Source organism: Mixophyes fleayi, chromosome 1 (genome assembly GCF_038048845.1).
Source record: "Mixophyes fleayi isolate aMixFle1 chromosome 1, aMixFle1.hap1, whole genome shotgun sequence".
NCBI classification, from domain to species: domain Eukaryota; kingdom Metazoa; phylum Chordata; class Amphibia; order Anura; family Limnodynastidae; genus Mixophyes; species Mixophyes fleayi.
In genome coordinates this window covers 28,615,694-28,636,399 of record NC_134402.1, presented here as the reverse complement: position 1 = coordinate 28,636,399, position 20,706 = coordinate 28,615,694, and the positions used below count along the sequence as shown (strand labels likewise).

At 41.8% G+C, this 20,706-nt stretch overlaps 1 protein-coding gene across 16 annotated transcripts in view; it reads left to right on the top strand.

Annotated features, from left to right (window-relative positions):
- Positions 1-20,706, top strand: part of CTBP1 (C-terminal binding protein 1) — a 434,573-nt gene that overhangs the window by 400,316 nt on the left and 13,551 nt on the right. For all 16 annotated transcript variants that reach the window (XM_075194126.1, XM_075194124.1, XM_075194130.1 and 13 more), the window contains 3 exons: positions 7,838-7,982; positions 12,119-12,325; positions 19,383-19,597. In XM_075194126.1, the coding sequence (XP_075050227.1) occupies positions 7,838-7,982; positions 12,119-12,325; positions 19,383-19,597 (567 nt within the window). The remainder of the gene's footprint in view (positions 1-7,837; positions 7,983-12,118; positions 12,326-19,382; positions 19,598-20,706) is intronic.

Below are 20,706 nucleotides of genomic sequence, written 5' to 3'. Positions count from 1 at the left end.
ATTTTTGTTTAGTGCCTCACGAGAATGCCTGCTGGGGAAACTGCGTCAGTAGTCACACTGCACACGTGTGTTCAAAAAGGGAGATTTGAGAACCTGAAAATTACCATCAGTAGTTTGTTTTTGTTTGGTTTTTTTTATTGTCCCAGTGCCCACATATAGCCAGGACCTCTGCTGCTGACCTTTTGGCTCTTGTCTTGACACCTTCAAGCGTTCTCTGAAAACCCACCTCTTCAGACAAGCTTATAATATTCCTCAACCACCTTCTTATCCTCACTAGGTTACCTTACTAATACCCTTTACACAGTTCACCCAAGACTGCAACCCTCTGACCAAGATTGCTGTGTGACCGGATCATATGGCCAACTAGGCACTCTTTATCTCTGCATTCTGTTTGGACCAAGATGCAATGGGTGGAACTTGACCTCATGTATTGGACTCCCATTGTCCTATAGATTGTAAGCTTGTGAGCAGGGCCCTCTTACCTCTCTGCCTGTATTACCCAGTATTGTTATATTACTGTTTGTCCCCAATTGCTACGGAATCTGCTGGTGCTATAAAAAAAAAATTGATAATGGTGATCATCTCTTTTAATAGACATGGCTGCAGGTAACAGATGAAGCGTGGCATTATAAGCTGTGTTGTGCCAGGGAGGCTATTATCTGTGTACGTTTTCAGCAAATGCATTGGTTTTTGTTTATTTTTTGTTTTTCTTGCCGTGAGTATATCTCTCTCCTTATATTACAGAGAATGGGAAAGAGAAAATTAATTTGGTTCCTTAATTGTGGCATGAATGTGTGGGGGTCCAAAGGTTTTGGGGGACTGTATCTGTATAAAGGTGGTAGATATTCAGCGGATCACTCTCTGTTTATGTATATTTTATCACTAAACCATTCTAGGTAAACCTACATCAAAAAATGTGTTCAATTTGCTGGCATTGACCAATGTCCTCATCGCTAGAACGTGTGTTTGTAAATGGGGTGGCCTTGGTAAACGATGCTGTGAGTGATTTATCTATGCTAGTAGAATCTATGCAAATATGTAACAAGATGTGGTGAAAGTGGACAAGGTCAAGACATGCATTAGTCATTAACGGATAAGGCAATGAATGATTTCCTAGGCACCCGCACCAGTTATTGCCTTGGAATGGTTTACGTTAAATTGTTCTCCACAATGCAGTATGTTCTTTGAGTATATCAGCAAAACTATAAAGATTCCTTTTATTTGACAGCATTTGCATTTTCCTGCTTGAAATATCTGCTCTACTGGGACCTCCACTTTTATTATCTATACTGCTATGCTAATATTATACTCATACTGTCCAAGTTTATCCTTTTATTTAATCCATGTTTGAAACAAAGGCAATCCGTGATTTGGAAACTGTATGAAAATGTAATTTGGTGTTGATTTTAGTCTGTTAGGAATTTGAAAATAAATATGGGCTTTAGTCAGATATACCATACCCAAACAGAATCCAACACACCACCTATTCACCCTATTCACCCAGAAGTGTCCACTTTATAGTTTCCAGCCGTGGTAAACTGATTATCTTGCCAGCTTTATCGCCTCTGTGTGCCCTTTGCTCTTAGTCCGCCCTCCTGAACAGTAAGGAACATCGGGAGACCTGAGCTAGAGAAGGGAGACTTGTGCTGGAGAGACGGCCATGTCCACTTGACTTGTCTGCTAAAAGTATCCCCCACACACAATCTGTTTATGTCTTGTAATGTGATCATATTCAATTATCACTGTCTGATGCGTAGAAAAGATCTTAAAAAGATCTTTTAAGAAATGTTCTAAAAAAAATTTAAAATTGTTGTACCACTAATTTGTGTGGGAAGATTTAAAAACAATTTTAATTAAGCATTCTTTTATTTTGTGTAAGCTCACTATGTGAGGTTTCCAGATTTAATGTTGATCATTCTGCGTATACAAATCGTTCAATGAAAAGATTGTTTGTGAAAAGAGCATTTTGTTAAAATTTATAGAATCCTTTATTGCGCGGGAACATTCCGTCTAGCGTGCAAAGAAAACCAGATCATCCTTTAGACTAGGGCCCAGTGGACACCAATGGGCCCAAATTACTTGTACCCATTTTTATGTTGTTTGTTTACAAATGAAGGGGGTGAATGGATGTGAGGGTCCAAACCAAAATCTTGCCTAAATATTCTCACCCACCCGCCTCTTTCCTCTTTACTGTTCCAGACTGATTAGAACAAAGGATGGATCTAAATACAAACCCTCTCATGGGGTGATTGCGGAGGGTGTGGTGGTGGGGTTTATTTGTAAGGCACCATAAAGCTTCACAGCCACTGACAGTGGGTATATCACATGGGACTTAAAACAAAAAGACATTAGGACCCAGTGGGAGTCGAGATTGGGAAGAGAATACCCAGCGTTAGTAGTGTCATATGCTGTAAGTGAGGCAAGTTTTGAGAGGACCCTTGAAAGATTGAAGGTTGGGTGGAAGAGTCCATTAGTGGGCATGGGGCAGAGTACCTCATGACAATATCAGAGACGTTGGAGGGGGAATTGTTGGTGAGGGTTGGTAGCATTGAATTGGGTTCCGGAAAACAGTGTAAAAATTTGGAGATCAATGCAGCGGAATTGAAGTGGCGGGAAAGGACATTGGGCTCGGCACAGCATTTAGAATGGACAGGCAGCGACTGGTGAGAGGAAGGCCAGATAGGAAGAGGTAGCAGTAGTCAAGGTGGGAGAGTATAAATGAAAGGATGAGGTAACATTCAGAGTGAGTTGGGTGTATTCTGGCAATGTTTCAAAGCCTGGTGGGACTGGATGTGTGAAGTAGAGTTGGTGTCGAGGATGACGCTAGCTATGGCAGCAGGCGTGGCAGACTGGAGTGTGTGATTTGTCAATGGGTAAGGGAGAGACTTGTGGGAGAGGGGTTATCTTCCTTGATAATGAGCTCAGTTTTGGACAAGTTGACATTTAGATGGTGTTGGAACTTCCAAGATGTCAGAGAGGCAGTTTGACATGCACATAAAAGAGAAGGGTAGAGGTCATGGTGGAGAGGTAGATTTGGGAGCTGTTTGCATAGAGGTAGAGGGCGGAGGCCCTATTACAGTGGGCCAAGGAGGGAGTGAGAGGAGGAGAGGAAGTGAGTTGGGTGGCTGTAAACAAGCTTAAATAATTTGGAAGCACCGGGAAGGAGAGAAATGGGCTGGTCGTTGGAGAGAGGTAGGGTGTATGATTTCTTTATATGAGAGGTGAGTGACTTGAGGAAAAATTGGAAACTGATGGGTTAAAGAAGTGAGCTAGTTGCGGAGGGGGGTGTGAGTGGGAGGCGTTGGAGGGAACAGGTCAAGGAAACAAGTTGAGTGGAAGAGGTGAAAAGGAGTTTAAAGTCCTTGTCCTCAGTAATTTGAGAGAGAACAGATCAAAAATATTTTTTTTGCAAACTTTTAGTCTAAACTTTTTAATAAGTAAAGAAACCTGTTTTCCCACAGTTGACACTTTATCTACCATTACAATTCTTGTGAGGTCAGGAAGATGCAAAATTGGCACTACCCCCCTTCCCCCTCTGTTCTGTCTTAAAATAAGCTTACTTAAGATGCCAGAGAGAAGTGACTATAATTGTTAGTGTGTTCAGTATATTCCACATAGAGGTGTTTGTATGTGTATTGAATTACTAATGTGACATTGGCATATTTATTCATTAGCTGTTCATTAATAAGCAGAGCTTTTCTGTGCGTAATGGATATGCTTCAGAGAGCTGCATTATTGGAACACGGAATTTTAAATATTTGAGGAATTTAAAAGCACTGAAACTATCTTTCTATCCAAATAAACGTGTGGTGATTTCAAGGGGTGGTGGTTTTTATTTTGCTTGCTTTTATTAAAGTTAATTTGAATATCTATTGCAGCTATGGCTACTATCTTTATTTATCCCTGGTCTCCACATGATCTCTACTCCCTCATTGTCTTCCCTTTCTACCTGTCACTTCCTTACCATGGCGGGTGGCAATCATCTAATGGGCTGATCTGATATTTGTTTCCTGCCTCATATCACTAGGATTGATTTTTGATACCGTATATCAATTATGCTCACAAACTGGGTTTCTCCACTTTGTGTGGTTGTTAAAATGAACATTCTCGGGTTTACTTTTTGCTTTTCTTTTCTATTTCAGTTGCTGCCATTCAGACCAATCCCTGATTGGTTTACATTGTCCTTAATAATTGACATACTGAACCATGAAGCTCCTAGAGTTACGCAAGATAAACCTATCGGATTTAAGCAAAGGAATGGGACATGCCGACTAGCTTTAGTTAAAGAACTCCACCCAAAATTACATTGGGAGTGTGGAGGGTGTTTATAATACAAACTAGCACGACTGCAGTGTCACAGGCTGTGGGGGATCCTCACTACTTTTGAGTTTCTTACCCCCTGACCCATGGGTAACTATCGTTTCTTAGACATTGTCATGGTCAACCGTCTTTCTGCTAGTTGCTTGAGACTGCGTTGCTCTAACTTTGGAGTAACTGCGGAATTAGTGGTGCTATATAACTAGCTGATGATGAGCACAGTTCTGCTTTAGACATGTTAATTTAAAGCGGATTTTAGTTTTCCATTTTAGTTATTTGGGAGTATTACAAAGAAGTTATGATTAATTGACTAACATTTTAGAAATCCTTCAAGCTATCTATTTGTGGGTGGTTTTTTTTTCCTCCATGGTAGTTCTAAGCTTCTGAAAAGGTGCAAGAAATTTTGAAATTGCAGACTGTTATTTTTGATAGTCTGAGAAGTCTCCTAATCACATCGGTATTTGGAGTCCTGACGACTGTGGTCTGCAAAGCAGGAGGTATTTAGTGTTACTACTGTCCACTTGTAATACACAAGTCTACACCCCTTAGGGAGAGTGGTAGTCTGCAGAAGATGCCTAATGTAGTTTTGGGAAGTGTTACTTAATCTGTGTTTTTGTTGTTGTTTTTTTAATGACTGAAAATATGATATTCATTTTAGAATTCATTTTTTTTCTCTTTAAGAATAATAATTAAAACTGAACTGTGGTGTGAAAAGATGCTGATAAAATATTGTTACGATAACTCCTGTATAGATTTATAATGTATCAACGTGGATTCCAACAGGCACCGGAAGGAAATCGCTAGCCTTCGTTGTAATTCTGTTTTGGGGCCCCTTCCTTTTAAAAGACCACTCAAAAAGTACAAGTTGAAAAATCTGTGCCCAATTCACAAAATATGCATGCACAAATTTCAGCAAAGTTTTAGAATGAGCTATATAAAATAAGCTTTTAATTAAATGTTGGGTTGTTTTTTCCCTCAGTACTCCAGGATTCCTCTTATGTTAATGTGCTTTTGTAGCCTACATTGTGGACAGCCAAGGTTAATAGCTTGTACTTATGCATAAAATAAGGACCAGGGATGGCCTATGCTGAGAGTTGGGGCCAGACCAAGTCTATGCTTATGAGCATCGCTCTCCTTGGTCATTACTAGGGGGGTAACCCTCAATTGTAACCCAAGTAATCTAAAGTATTTGTGTCCCTGCACTCTTCCCCCTTCAGCTTTGCGATTTGGGTGGTTTCTTCTCTCGTACAGCCCTAGTTATGGCCCTGCAAATTAAACACGCATTTTATCAAAATAAATTGCTAAAACCTTATACTAGTGTAAATGTAGATGGTATAGATATAGACTTGATATTGGGACTTTTTAATGCTTTTGACAATATATACATTTTTGAGAATTAAAGATTTGGCTATATGTAAAAGTGCTTATGTTGTATGTAACTACCCAGAATCCTTTGCAAGTTTTTCTTGTCCAATGTAGAATGCTAAACAGACACATTGCTGCATGACTGTAAAGCTGGAAAAGCCGTTTATGCCTCGCCAGTATTTAACGCCACCAGCAACAAAGTGAGATTTGATCTTTTGAGTACAGATCACAGAGCATTTGAGGATAATGGGAAACCACAGTGCTGCTAATAATACACTTGCAGAGTCGATTGTGTCTGAAGGTTGTTTGCAAATAAGAACGCGTCAACATGTTGCAGCCATTTGAGCCCAGTTAGTGTTGGAATTCTGTTCAGCGGGAGGCGCAGAGCGAGCAGATTATTTCACTTCGGCTTTTATTTTGGAATGTGAAATGCATCAGTTATGTAACACACTGGTTCCCACTGTTTTCCCGAATGTTATGGGGCCTTCGGGGCTTGGAGTGTCTCGGAAAATTATCTACACACTTCACAAGTTCAATGCACAGAATCTAAGCTTGTGGCGCCTGCACTCAGGAACTAAATCACTATTTGCAGAATACCCCCCGGAGGGAGAAATATGTAATTCAAATGTATGCTGAAGTTCCCTGAAGCTGGAGCAGCAGCGGAGGATTTTACAAGCAAGGGGCCGCCTTGAAGAGAATAAGACGTGCTTGTGGAATAGAGCAGGTTTGTCGGGGGGGGGGGGGCTGGCCGCTTTTTATTACAACCTGGCCCCTCTTTGCAGACTGTAATGGACATTTTTGTAAAGTTCTGTTTTGTGGAGCTATAAGACCCATCCAGTCTGTGTAGCATGATCCATTATATCCTGTACAAAATGCTCTGTTTAATTCTATTGAAGCAGTTGGCGATTGTGCGAGTTTCTAATTTTTTCTAATTTCCAACCACTGAGCAGTTTTGTGCAGAATAAATGTACAGTGCAGTTATGTTCTGTGTAGGATACTAATTTCAGATTGCGATATTTAGGTTTTTATTTTTATTAGGGATGTAATATACATTTAGGGCAACACAGTGGCTCAGTGGTTAGCACTTCTGCCTCACAGCACTGGGGTCATGAGTTTGATTTCCGACCATGGCCTTATCTGTGTCGAGTTTGTATGTTCTCCCTGTGTTTGTGTGGGTTTCCTCCGGGTGCCCCAGTTTCCTCCCACGCTCCAAAAACATACGAATAGGTTAATTGGCTGCTATTACATTGACCTTAGTCTGTCTGTCTGTCTGTCTGTCTGTATATTAGGGAATTTAGACTGTAAGCTCCAATGGGGCAGGGACTGATGTGAGTGAGTTCTCTGTACAGCGCTGCGGAATTAGTGGCGCTATATAAATAAATGATGATTACAAATGAGTTCATGGTGCGTGATATGCATATAAAGGATCAATACAAGAGTTGTACGTCTTACATGCTTGGTCATAGAAGTAGCTCCTTCCATACTCTATGAATGCACATCACACATACAATTCCATATACCTTTTGCTTTTCACTGTTCTTACTGGTAAGGGAGTATTCACTTTCAGTAATGACTATAGTCTCGTGTCCAGCATTTATATACAGACCTGTTGGGACAATGCTTTTACTGCAAGAGCCAGACAAACAAGTAATGGGGGGGGTGGGGCGTACTTCAGTATATAGGACAGGTGCATTCTTCACCCAAAATGTTACCTTGTTGCCCTTGTGTAAGCCACCACGCTCTGCTTGATGTGGAGCGAGGGTGGTAATCTCAGATTGTGTGTTTGTTTTTGTTTCGTGATGGTCCACAGATGTGCATATGATATAGTTATAACTTGCATAATGTATTTAATCTGTAGTGCCTCAAGTCTTGGAAATGTCACTTGTTTAAAGTGTATTGCTATGGTGAATATTGATTGAGCCCTTACCGTGACCGCCCGCATTGTGCGTTTGTGACGGATGCACTTTGTCTTGGTGGAAAGCTCTTTGTAGAAGACACGGCCTCCAGCCCTGGTCAGGATGAATCGTTCTCTTAAGCTTCTCTTCTAACCTTTTTGTGTAGACAATTTTGAAGTTTTCAACAAATTCCGTAAATGTGGGTTGATTTCATTCCAGGTGGAGGGTAAAACGTGAGTCTTTCTGTCTTTTGTTTGCAGGTACTAAACGAGGCGGTGGGTGCCCTGATGTATCACACGATCACTTTAACGCGGGAAGACTTGGAGAAGTTCAAGGCCCTTCGAATAATCGTCCGAATCGGAAGCGGGTTTGATAATATTGACATCAAGTCCGCTGGAGATTTAGGTATATTTTCCATTTGGATCATTGCTCTGCTGAATCGCTGTTCACATTATGTTTTCAGTATAAAGAGAGAGAGATTCGTGTATGATGATCACATTGCATTGACTGTCTTTGTCATCTCAGAGTGTGGGAATAACCAGGCTTGAATTGATTAACAATTTAAAGGGATAATCCATGTCTATATCTATTTAGTTATCTGTTAATTAGTTTAAATCATGTTCAAATGTCCATAATAGACACAAGGTCAGGGTTACCAAACAAAACCCTCTAACCAGTGTCGGATCCAGGGGGGCGGGCGATCGCCCCCCCTAGCAGACACTTGCTGCCGACGGCTGCACAGTATGTGCAGGTCCGTCCAGCCGTGACAGGCAGGGACAGTGTGCTGCCCGGCTGCTCTGCCTGTGTTTAAAACACAATCAGAGCAGCCGGGCAGCACACTGTCCCTGCCTGTCACGGCTGGGCGGACCTGCACATAGTGTGCAGCCGTCGGCAGCCTAAGATGTTAGAAAGGGGCGGGGCCTAAATCGCGCCCTCCAAATCCTCCCGGGTACAGCATTTTTCTAGATCCGCCCCTGCCTCTAACCATGTTGGTTAGATCCAACTAGTACCTTTTTTGGTGACGTCTCTGTGGGTCATTAGGTCACCTATGTCCTAGCACAAACTCCTTTCTGTGCATTTCAGTTGTCGATAGAGGTGATATGGTAGAGGACCGGTGTTTGTAGAGGACGAAATATACCTGAGCCACTGAAGATCAAGTCTTTTCACCAAAATGTACTTGTATCACTCTTATATGGGCCCTGCTGGTGTCTTGAATTTCTGAGACTTGTTTTAGGGGGATTATTTTTGGTAAGATTTTGTGCTCGTCTTAACAGGGATCTTGCAATCACTAGTGTCTGTATCTCATGGTGAATAAACAAAACAAACCTTGCTTTAGGCAACTCGCCTACAGAGCAACACTAGACATTGTCCACCTTTTAGATGACTTTAATGTTGTGTACGCCCTCTTGCAACTGCCTCTTACGTAACACATGGCTGCAAGTCACAGAGAGAAGTCTCAATCATTAATGTCAGACTTAAAGACGGGCATGTAGACTGCAACTCATTGTACAAGTCCATAAACTAAAGTAACATAAATGTGGAATTCACTTTTAACATCTACCAGCAACCAAATGTTTTACTACTATGCTGTTGTACAGGAACGCTATCATTTTTCCTCTTACCATTTTCAATGCAAGTAGTGCTTGGTGAGTTTACTAGTAACCGTCCCTTTCTGTAGACTGGAGAATGAGGGGTAATAACTCTCCCGAAATATCTCTCATGGTTGTGTCTATGTCGTAAAAACCAAACTTACAGTTTGCAGGGACGGATGGGGATAAAGCTGTGCTTTCCTGATTCTGTGCAACGAATGCATATAATTATTGGGGGCGTAACACCGTAGATCCTTTCTGTTGTGACTCATTACATTGGGAGGTCATCACAATACATCACAAATTGATTGCCGTTTTCCCTTGTTCCTGTGGAAATTGTCAATATATGTTAAATTATGGCAAAATGCCCCATAGCAGGCCCTGATTAACGGTTGCCCTAGGCAAATACACTTATAGCACCCCTTGTCTTCTGCGTTAGGCTGACACACCATAGTTGAAAGAAACTCTTTAATTCAAAATCAGACTTCCTTCACCCGCCCACTAATGTTTATGTTCCCGTGTTTTTCGAAACACAGCTCCACTTGGCTTTTTAAATGGGTCAGGGCAATCTTTGTAACTCATTTAGTTTTCATTAAAATTAGAACTGTATAGCAGAACGAGGCATGACTGAGCGTTACTGAGGGTGAGGATGTGAATGTGGAGGAGGCTGTCAGATCAGTGCCTGTTGTCATCCTGGTTTTTCCTACTCGCTTATCCACAAGCGCCCGCCCAAGGATGTCTCATTGTCTGCAGCCTTTACAATGTGTATATGTCAAGATTAAAACCTTACTAAAGTAATCTATCATGTGTTATTTCGACTTTGGAGAACAACCTTTCTCTTGTTTTATTTTAAAATTAATTTCTGTTTATACCCCTCCGTCGCAATTTTGCACCCCTAAAAAACTGTTGACCCCCCCCAGCCTATTGGTTAATCATGCCCTGCCACATAGTATTTCATCTGGATTGTTGGCAAAGCAAATCTTAACTGGATGTGTATGTATTGTGTTGTATTTTTATGATCTTGCTCCAATAGGAAGTGTATTTTGAAGCATTCTTGATCCAGTTCGTCACTGCTCTGTAAAGCACTAGGGAACACTGTTTTCTATAGGAAGCCTGGTAATCTACCGATAATGCCATACACTTTCAATATACATTTGTTACTGTCTTTAAAGGTTTCAATGACTTGTCCCTACTACTTCTGGCATTGTGCACACTTATTTTTTATTTTTTTAACCTGATAACCTCATTTAATCGTCACTGAGCATTTTTGTCATGTGGTTCACAGAGTTGAAATAAATCTCGGCATTAATCTGCCATTGTTAATCTTTATGACAAATTCAGTTCCAGGTGCAGATTAATGTTCCATAGACAGTGTATGTATATAATGCCCCCTTATGAGAACAAGGCCATCTTTCAAGCTTGTGGAGCTGGGCCTGATCAAGGGTTCTGGCTGCCCTAGCCGAATACGCTCCGAGCGTCCCCTCGCCTTCCACCGCAGGCTAAAGGTAAAAAGGGGCTCGTCCTTAATTTAGGAAAACCCAGGCCATGTTGTGAAGGCAAGTGTAGCGTTCTTTATGGAACATTTATTATAAATTGTGGTAGAGATTGTTCATTGGAATCCGAAACAAGTTCGGGGACTCGGAACCAGCAGGATTCGATTGAATTTCAAATCCGGTTGTATAATTTGAGCATCATTGTTTAGGTTACATCAGTGGATCCCAAACTTATTCAGTTCGAGGCACCTTTAGGGTCTCCATAATTTTTTCAAGGCAACCCTGAGCCAAAGTAATTACCAAGTAGCCCCCTCGCCTTGCTTACCACCAGCCCTGGCCACGGCACCCCTGTGAGATTGCCGCAGCACCACAGGGAGCCACAGCGCACCGTTTGGGAACCACTGGGCTAGATCATGATGTTTTTTGTTTTCCTTGTGTGCAGTATTTAGTTTTTATGCCCTGTAGATTACTTGTAGCACTTGCTTAAACTAATTGAGCTTTATTAGCATGTCTTCTAGTGAATTTGTATTACTATTTGTCCAGCACAGGTTTTATAAAGTGTTATATTTTTTATATAGTGTGTGCACTTTAACACAGAGCTGTACTCAAAATTTCTTTAACTGCTCTATCAAGGTTACATGTTCATTATGGTCCGTGGGAAATGCACTGGCAATTTGAAACTGGATTTCCAGCAAGTTTATGCCGTTGTTGGTATATTATACTTTTAGTTTAGTTTTAGTTTTAGTTTAGTTTTGGTTTTTTTCCTTCTCCACAAATTATTATTATTATTTTATTTTTTTTAAAGCCTTTATACCCACCGATTTACGGAGTCACTGCAGTGTTCAAATGTCAAACATTACTGTAGTGGTTAACTTGTACTTTATCCAGAGAGGTCACTTGCGCTGAATACCAAAAATGGAGGAAGCCCCGTCAAGAAGGGGCGATGCTCTTGAACGCAAGTACGAATGTGAGAAGATTGTGGGGACATTGGATCCTAATGTTTCCATTGTTTCCGCATGCGTTGTACGAGCGTTCATAATAACAGTAAATGGATGTAACTTGAGTGGGTTTGAGGTCATAAGAGACCTCAGCGAGAGTGAAGCAAAATCATGGTAACATATATAGTGGCTTTGACTCCACACAGTTGAGGAGTTTATTGTGAAGACATTGGTTTGATTATTTAGGATGTGTCAAAGTTCTAATGTCTGAATAACAGTATTCCAAAAAAAATAAGTAAAGAGAAAATGCATATACCGGTCCTCTTCCAAATAAAGTAAAACCACAAAATACTTTGTAAGGTCTTTTAATTGAATGGTCCGCCAGCAAATGTAGCGCCATATGTAATTATCATGACCACGGGCATGTTTATGGTGGATAAATAATCGCTTTCCTAAGAGCCATAAAGAAATGGTGACTCTACTGGACTATAAATGCCTAACGCTCCTGCTGTCTTATCCAGGTATCGCAGTATGTAATGTGCCAGCGGCCTCCGTAGAAGAGACGGCGGACTCCACAATGTGCCACATTCTGAACCTGTACAGGAGAACCACGTGGCTGCACCAGGCGTTACGGGAAGGTACGAGGGTCCAGAGCGTGGAGCAGATCAGGGAAGTGGCATCTGGAGCTGCTCGAATCCGGGGGGAGACTTTAGGCATCATAGGGCTGGGTAAGTTCTGCTTTGGAGTTGTATGTAAATTGTTATTGTACATGTGATAGTGTTACTGTTGGAATGGAATATTTATGTAGCACCGTAGAATGAAAGTAAAACATGGACAGACGTTGTTTACTGAAACGGAGGCCAAATGTGTAGAGGGCCATGCTTGTAGGCGCTCACTCTGTCCACATACAGGTTATACTCCTCTCGTGCTGCCAGTGGTTTATGGGTTACTCGCATGATGTTTAGCAGATGATAAAAGTAAACATTGAGCAAGGAGGAAGATCAGCATTTAGGCAGACAACAAAGCAGTAGATATACCTATAGGAGACACAAGTGTCCTCTTACCAAGAAGTGGTGATATGAATACTGATCGTGTATTATTGATGTCTTGATTGTTGTGCAAGAATCTCCGTACTACTAGGTTACAACGACCACTAGGAAATATGTGACCATTTCCTTTCTTGGTCCATTATGTTGGGGCCACCGTTCTGTGCCCTCCTTAGCCTGGAGCAGGTTTTTGCTATCGCGGGGGGACTGCACACTCTGATTCACCCTGTTACAGTGGTAACCAGCCCAAACTGTCTCGCACCGGGGCTTGTTTGTTGGGCCACGCTGCCTAGTTATTATTTTTTATTACACAGTGTATTGTGGGAAGTACTGGGAACTGTTTGGCACTGGAGATGGCTATACTTTTTCCACATGGCAAGAAACCATCCCTGAAAATGCTCCATCTCTGTGCTTTTATCTCATTGCAACGATCTTGTTCCGTAATATTTAAAGCTGATCTTAACTGCTCCGCAAAACAAGGTGCTGCACCTCTTTAATACTTCAGTCTAAGTCTTTCCTCTTTTAACGGGTCATTAAGGTCCCACAGTGTCCTCCGCAAATTTATTAAGGGGGCATCGCAGCAGATATCATGGATATCTGCTGCTTTGCATTCCTCTTCGTTTTTGGGAGCAGTCACCATTCAACAGAATGGTGACTGCTCCTGGCCGCAATCTAACAAGTCCCGAAAAAACATTTTTTTCGGGAACTTGTCATGTTAATGTACCAGCAGCTGAAGCTGGCGTACATCATCCGAATTGAAAAAATCTAATGCTGTCAGCTCTGCTCCGGAGAGCAGAGCTGGACAGCGCATGTGTGGAGGGATCACATGATCCCTCCCTGTCGCTCAGCGCTCTCTCTCTGCAACTATCGTTGCAGAGACAGAGAGGGGATCTGTGTGCGCATGTCCAGTTCTTGGAACTGGACATGCGCAATTGAAGAGTGAAGAGAGGACCCGGAGACAGCGCTTCCGAAGAGGGGGGTAAGTATGATTTTTTTTATCTCTGAAACAGCAGTTTTTCGGAACTGCTGTTTCTGTGCAGGGCTGTACATAAATGTGAGAAGTAGTTCAATCCTTATCATTGTGATAAGGATTGAAAACTACTTTTCACTTTATGTGAATATTGATAAATGTGCCCCATAGACTTGTATGAAATACTCTTTTTATGCATGAAGCTTTCATTAGCAGCAAAGTACAACCAAGACGTGGTATTTTCGGATGACGTTACAAATCTTCCATTGTAGAATATACATCACTTATGTGCACCTGTGGTAAACCGGCTATGATCTAGAGATGTACAGAGATTCTCTAGTGCTAGCGAAAGTGTATATAAATGTTGTTGTTGTGGGTAGTTAGAGGATTATTATATTAAACTCAGTCTGTATCTTGTGCACTCCCAAGCTTCAGACTACAAGAAGGTTACAGTCCGCAGTCACAGTTGTGATGGAATGGGTAGTGATGATGACTTATATTCATGTCTCAAATCTCCCATTAAACCAGTACGTTGTGCGTTTTCTGTTGTGTCTGCAGCATGAACACCTAGTTAGTGATGGAGAATCGGCATCAAGGCGGCTGCAGTTGAAACTTGGCAGCGTTTGACTCCCTAGTTCGTTTAATTTGTTGTCCAAGCCATAATGGAGAATTTGGCACAACAATAAAAGCAGATGCGGAACCCAACCTGACAGGTTTTGGCTGCTACATTATTCACGTATGTTGGATGGAGTATGTGCTGATTTCCACTGGACCCAGGAGCTGGACGGCAGCTGAGAAAATGGCCTTATCTGTTCCAAACACGGAAGGAAAAGAAGAAGAAAGTTTGCAGAAAAGTTACTTGTAGTATATTTTATGCTAAAAAGGTTGTACACTTTTTAGGGATAAAATTGTAATTGTAAGCAATTGTAATGTGTCTTATGAACAGTTGACGATGAGGACTTTTTTTATTTTTTATTATTACTATACTTTTAAACTCCTTTTTTATTTATTTATTTTTCCTTTAAAAATGCTGTGTTGCTGGAGACGCGCTTATTGGTACATGAATTAAATCCCACTATACGGTACTGATGACCGATCAGTAAGGTCTTCCTGTGTCACAGAGGATTACAGACAATCTCAGGAACAGATCTTTCATACAGACACATGAACGCTTTGTGTTGGAGACAGACCTGTGATTTCAGGATAATAAAGAATGCAAACCATTGCTGTCTCTCCAATAAACCGTTCCCATACACAGTCGCCACAGACTGTTTTGAGTGAGGTGTTTGACACCATTGCCTTTAGTAGCTTGCTGTAGCCGGCGACTAACTCTTGGTAAACATATCTACTCTCAAAGAGATTACTTTACGAGTAGCAAATGGCTACTTGTTCAGGTGATTTTTAGTGCAAGTTGACCTTGTGTAAAAAAATAAATAAAAAAAATGTAAATGCATTTTAAAGAACTAGTTTAGTAAACCTAAAAAAAAAAAAAGAATTGTATTGATCATTTTTGATATATCTCGGAGGTAAGATGGATGGATTAGAAACTCCATTGAAATTTTTTTTTATTTTTTTTTTGCTAACACTGCAGTTATATATTACTGAGAACCTCAACTGTCAGTATATTTTTTGTAAACAAACGAGAACTTTGGGTGTCGTCACTTTTATCTTGCATCCTCCGGCATGTTCACATCATCCCTCAATCATCCTCCTGTCCCGTGTTTTTCCCTCTGTATACAAGACAGTGACGTTTCCTTTACTATGTACTTCCCATTTCCTACTCTTGGGAGATGACACGGACTCTTATGCTCTGCTGGTTGTCCCCCCAACCAGTGTCTCCCCACCCTGTCAATCTGGTGCTCTTAAACACAGGTAGAGTCCAGCCAAAGACCACCTCTTATTCGAAAGATCGCCGTACCGCAGACACTATTCTGAGAAAGCTGCCACTCCAGGGGTAAATTTTAATAATTTTGAGCCTTCTTTCATATTAGTGACAGGTTTACGTAGCGCTTCAGAAAAACTATAATTTCCTAGAAACTAAACAATACGTGCCATGTCTTGTCTTCCTTCTCAGTGTTTGGTTCACCCCTCCATGGAATTGCTCTAATCCACAACCTACACACACCACACCCATCATACCATAATAGGTGGCCAACCGACATGCTTTATCTGACATCCAGAGCCTCCTACGTGTAATAATATCTCTTGTGCATGAAATATTCATAAGGTTTAGAAGCCATGAAATAGCTTTTACACTTATGGGAGAAACGTCTCCCGGAGACTGCTTGCTGCTGAATCTGTATTGTATTTAAGGTCCTTTTTTGCAAACACAGACCTCAAGGAACAAAGAAATCGATTAGAAAGGGAGTGGTTGTGACTGGTGCATTTGTAACAAGTGTCATATTTCCCCAGGGCTGCCAGGCTTTGTCTAAAGGCACTTATAATACCACACCTTAGTATAATGAGCGCTGTGCCGAGACACAGTGTTAGGGCCCTTACTGTGTAGCCTGCAGGGGAAGAATTCTCACTGTTTTATAGCACAGCTGATATCTTAAAGTTCCTCAATCGCCAGAGAGCTTCCTGTCTCAGCAGTTTTATTTTATTTTTTTTTTAAGCTTTGGCTTCGGCTGGTTTAGTTCCTGCTCTTAAAACTTTATTCCCAGGATTTGTCGCAGCCCCTCCCTGTGGTTTAAAATGCTGGGTACAGCCAGAGCCCCCTGGAGCAGCAATCACCCTTCCATCAGGAAGTCTGTTCACTGTTTATAATTCATAGTTCTACTGCCAGCAGCAGCAGCAAGTCGTAGAAATAAGCTGCTTCAGCTCAGTGTTTTGTTATGAGGATGAGCCTGAGTGTGGACGATAAGTAAAAGCGTCCGAGCAGCTTCAATCCACCGCGTCTAAGCCCAAAATAGAATTACGTGTGTCAATGAGAATGTTGGGTTTCCAATCTGACAACCACACTTCTTCCCTGACCCACGTGTTCAGGGAATTAAATCTCCTGGCGACCAGGAACTGGGAGCTGTGAGGGATGATCTGATTTCGCATGTGGCTAAATGGACAATTGACAAGTTTAGTTTGAAATAAGAATCTAGCGCACAGGGCTCTAAGTACCTGTCGTCAAAACACTGCAACGGATATAGAGGACACAGGACTGTATTTACTCACAGTTTCTGGTGTGATTGAAAGATCAGTCTTGTTATATGGAGCCAGTATTGGATATAGACCAGTGATGGCTAACCTATGACACTCCAGGTGTTGTGAAACTACAAGCCCCAGCATGCTTTGCCAGTAGATAACTAGCTGATAACTGGTAGAGCATGCTGGGACTTGTAGTTTCACAACACCTGGAGTGTCACAGGTTAGCCATCACTGATATAGACCGATCAGCCATGACAATAAAACCACTGACAAGTGAAGTGAATAACATTGATTGGCTCTAAAAATGGCATCGGTCAAGGGGTGGGATATTAGGCAGCAAGTGAACAGCCTGTTCTTGAAGATGATGGGTTCGAAGAAAGACAAAATGGGCAAGTGTAAGGATCTGAGCGACTTTGGCAAGGGCCAAATTGTGATGTCCAGACGGCTGGGTCAGAGCATCTCCAAAACAGCAGATCTTGTGTAGTGGTCCCTGTATGCGGTGGTTAGTACCTACCAAAAGTGGTCCAAGGAAGGACAACTAGTGAACTGGTGACAGGATCATGGGTGCCCAAGGCTCATTCATGCTCTTAGGGAGCGAAGTATGGTCCAATCTCACAGCTACTGTTGCACAAATTAACAGAATGCACAGTACATAGTACATTGCAGCTTACTGCGTAGCTGCAGACCACCGTGTCAGAGTGCCCATGCTGACCCCTGTCCACCATTAAAAACATCTACAATGGGCACGTGAGCTCCGGAACTAGACCATGGAGCAATGGGACAGATTGGGGCCTGGTCTGATGAATCACTTTTTCTTTCACATCATGTGGATGGCCGGAGGTGTGTGCGTTGTTTACCTGGGGAAGAGATGGCGCCAGAATGCAAACTAGTGGAGGCAGTGTGATGCTCTGGGCATTGTTCTCCTGGGAAACATTGGGTCCTGGCATTCATGTGGATGTTACTTTGATACGTACAACCTACCTAAACATTGTATTCCCTGGTGGCAGTGACCTCATTCAGCAGGATGATGCACCCATGAGTTATTTGAGGAACATGACAAAGAGTTCAAGTTGTTGCCTTGGCCTCTAAATCCGATCAAGCATTCATGGGTTGTGCTGGAAAAACATGTCCAAGCCATGAAGGTCCCTTCTTGCAACGTACAGGATCTGCTGCTATCGTCTTGGTACCAGATACCACAGGACACCTTCAGAGGTCTTGTGGAGGCCATGCCTTGATGTGTCAGAGCTGTTTTGGCTACACTAAGGGGACCTACACAATATTAGGAAGGTGATTTTAATGTCTGATCGGTGTATAGCAGTGTGTCAAGAATCTAGTGTTCTTAACCATTCTAAAATGACTCCCGAGCCTTTATCACAAACTGTTTGATAATGACCCCTTTTTCCACAGTGTTCATATTATCATTCTGATGGAATCATTTTACTTTGTCATAATAAATTGTATTCTGTTGAATTAAATATCATATCACTGGGTAATTAAACGTTTCCACACTTATCATCGTAAATGCTAACACACATGTTGGGTAGGAATTGGTAGGTGTATGTAGGGTATTTTGCTTTTAAAAAAAAGTTCTATGTTTGTTTGAAGTGAATATCAGATAGGTTTACTTGATGACACATTGTATTATTCACAATCACACCTTGACATTAACTCCTAGGTTTTTTGTTTTTTTATTACACACACTTTACTCTATATACCACCCATGCATTATTGGTTAGTAGGCCTAGGAATTGATATTGCCTTTCAGAATACAATTTATATATGCAGGTAATTGCTAAACATACATCAGATGTGTTGTTAATATATACTGACCCACAAGGTACCCTTCCCTTAATGCAGTGATTCCCAAACTGTGTGCCACAGCTCCCTGGGGTGCCACGGCGATCTCACAGGGGTGCCGCGGCCAGGGTCGGAGGTAAGCAAGGGGGAGGACTACTTGGTAATTATTTTGGCTTAGGGGTGCCTTGAAAAAATTGAGACCCTAGGGGTGCCTCGAACTGAGAAAGTTTGGGATCCACTGCCTTAATGGATAAACGACCCCTGCTGGTGGACTTGGTATAACAGCAGTTCTATAGATTCAGACACCTATAACCCTCAAGGCATGCATGAAATGACTGCTTCAGTATAATGTACATTTGCAAAATGACATTGAAAAAAAGTGTGATTTATTCAGCTCTGTATTCTTGAATGGTTGAAATCACTGTTAATAGAATTGTGTGTGCATAGAAGGGAGGAAATTTGTCCATTTTAGCAGCTGATATTTCAATTGCTCTAAAACCTTTCTATACCTGCAGTTAACATTTAACTTTTGATATGTTGTTGAGTACAGGTCGCTGGCAAAGCGGAGGAAGCGGGTTTGAACCAATATTTCTGGGAATACAGCTTATTAAATCCCTAGGGACAAGTGACCTCGCTGAGCCACGAGGTGCGTCTTACCTCAGGGAGGTCACTAGCTGTATTTGTATGGATATTGGCTTCGCGCGCAAAGGGGCAGCTTCCACCATCTGTAGATGATGGTTACGCTTGGCTTCCATTATCATTAATGTAGGTTTTCTTCCTTGTGAAACATTGTGATTCTTGGTGTACTGACGGGTGACTGCTCTTCTTTCACAGGGCGGGTTGGACAAGCGGTTGCTCTACGGGCAAAGACTTTTGGTTTTAATGTAATATTCTACGACCCGTACCTGTCGGACGGGGTAGAACGCGCTCTGGGTCTCCAGCGCGTCACCACTCTGCAGGATCTACTGTTTCATAGTGACTGTGTAACTCTGCACTGCAGCCTAAACGAGCACAACCATCACCTTATTAACGATTTCACCATTAAACAGGTAAGTGCTGGTCATCCATAGTAGTGTCGGCAGCTCTTCTACTCTAGGCTGGCTCAGTTAATCTAGCGCTGTCTGGGCTCTAGAACCAACCTCTCAGCTCTGGGCTGCTACGCCTGGAACACCTGCTCCAGCTTCAGAGCAGCTCCGCGCTGCTGCTGCAACTTCATTAACTTTCTACAAGCTCCAGCGCTGGAGCTATTTTATTTTATTTATTTTTATGTTTATTTCAAGTAAAGTGTATATCAGAGAATTGTCTAAGCAATTTTATTTGCATGTAAGAGTCCAGTTTTGCATCCCATGTCCGTCGGGGTGTCAGTGGGAGCCCATGTTCATGCAAATACTTAAAGCTTGCAAGTTGGGGATATATATTTCAACAGTGCTGCACAACATACAATATTGACCTTGAAATAAATATACATGCAGATAGTAACACCTATATGGAAATATGCACACTCAAAGGTTATAGGAAAAAAGTGACCGTTGTATTATGGAAAATATATGTAACGAAGATTGCATAAAATTATGTTTAGCAAATGCAACATGACGCACGTTGTTTAGTGCAGTGCCCCAAGCAAAAATAAATGCTTCAGGACGCCCCTCCAACCAGTATCATGAAGTAGGGGAACGTCCATGGGTTAAAGGCTTGGGGGCAGCAATGCCTGAAAACAGTGAGTGCAGAGTCTACCCAGAGTCCAATGCATGTTGTATTGAGTCATCCTGTTTTCACCTGGGCATCTAAGGTTAATTCAATTTGTATTTCTTTCTTGTTGGGCAGTGTGTGTATCTATATACCTGGGTAAGATCACAGGTCTGTGTAATGAGATTCTTCTCATGTGTTTCATGCTCATCCATGGCATCTCTTACAATATTGCTGGTTGAATTGGTTATCGGTTGTCCATCAGAAGATGGTTATCATTGCATTCCTGAAATAATTCATAGTCGCCCAGGACACCCATAGATATCCTACTAGCACGTTGACTCCTTGTTAGATTAGAATTGTATAACACAGCGGTAGGGTATATGTTGGCGCTATATACATAAATGTTATTAAATTAAAGTGTTTGATATTTGCTTTCTCTCTGACCACACCAGCCTGGGACTAATCCTAC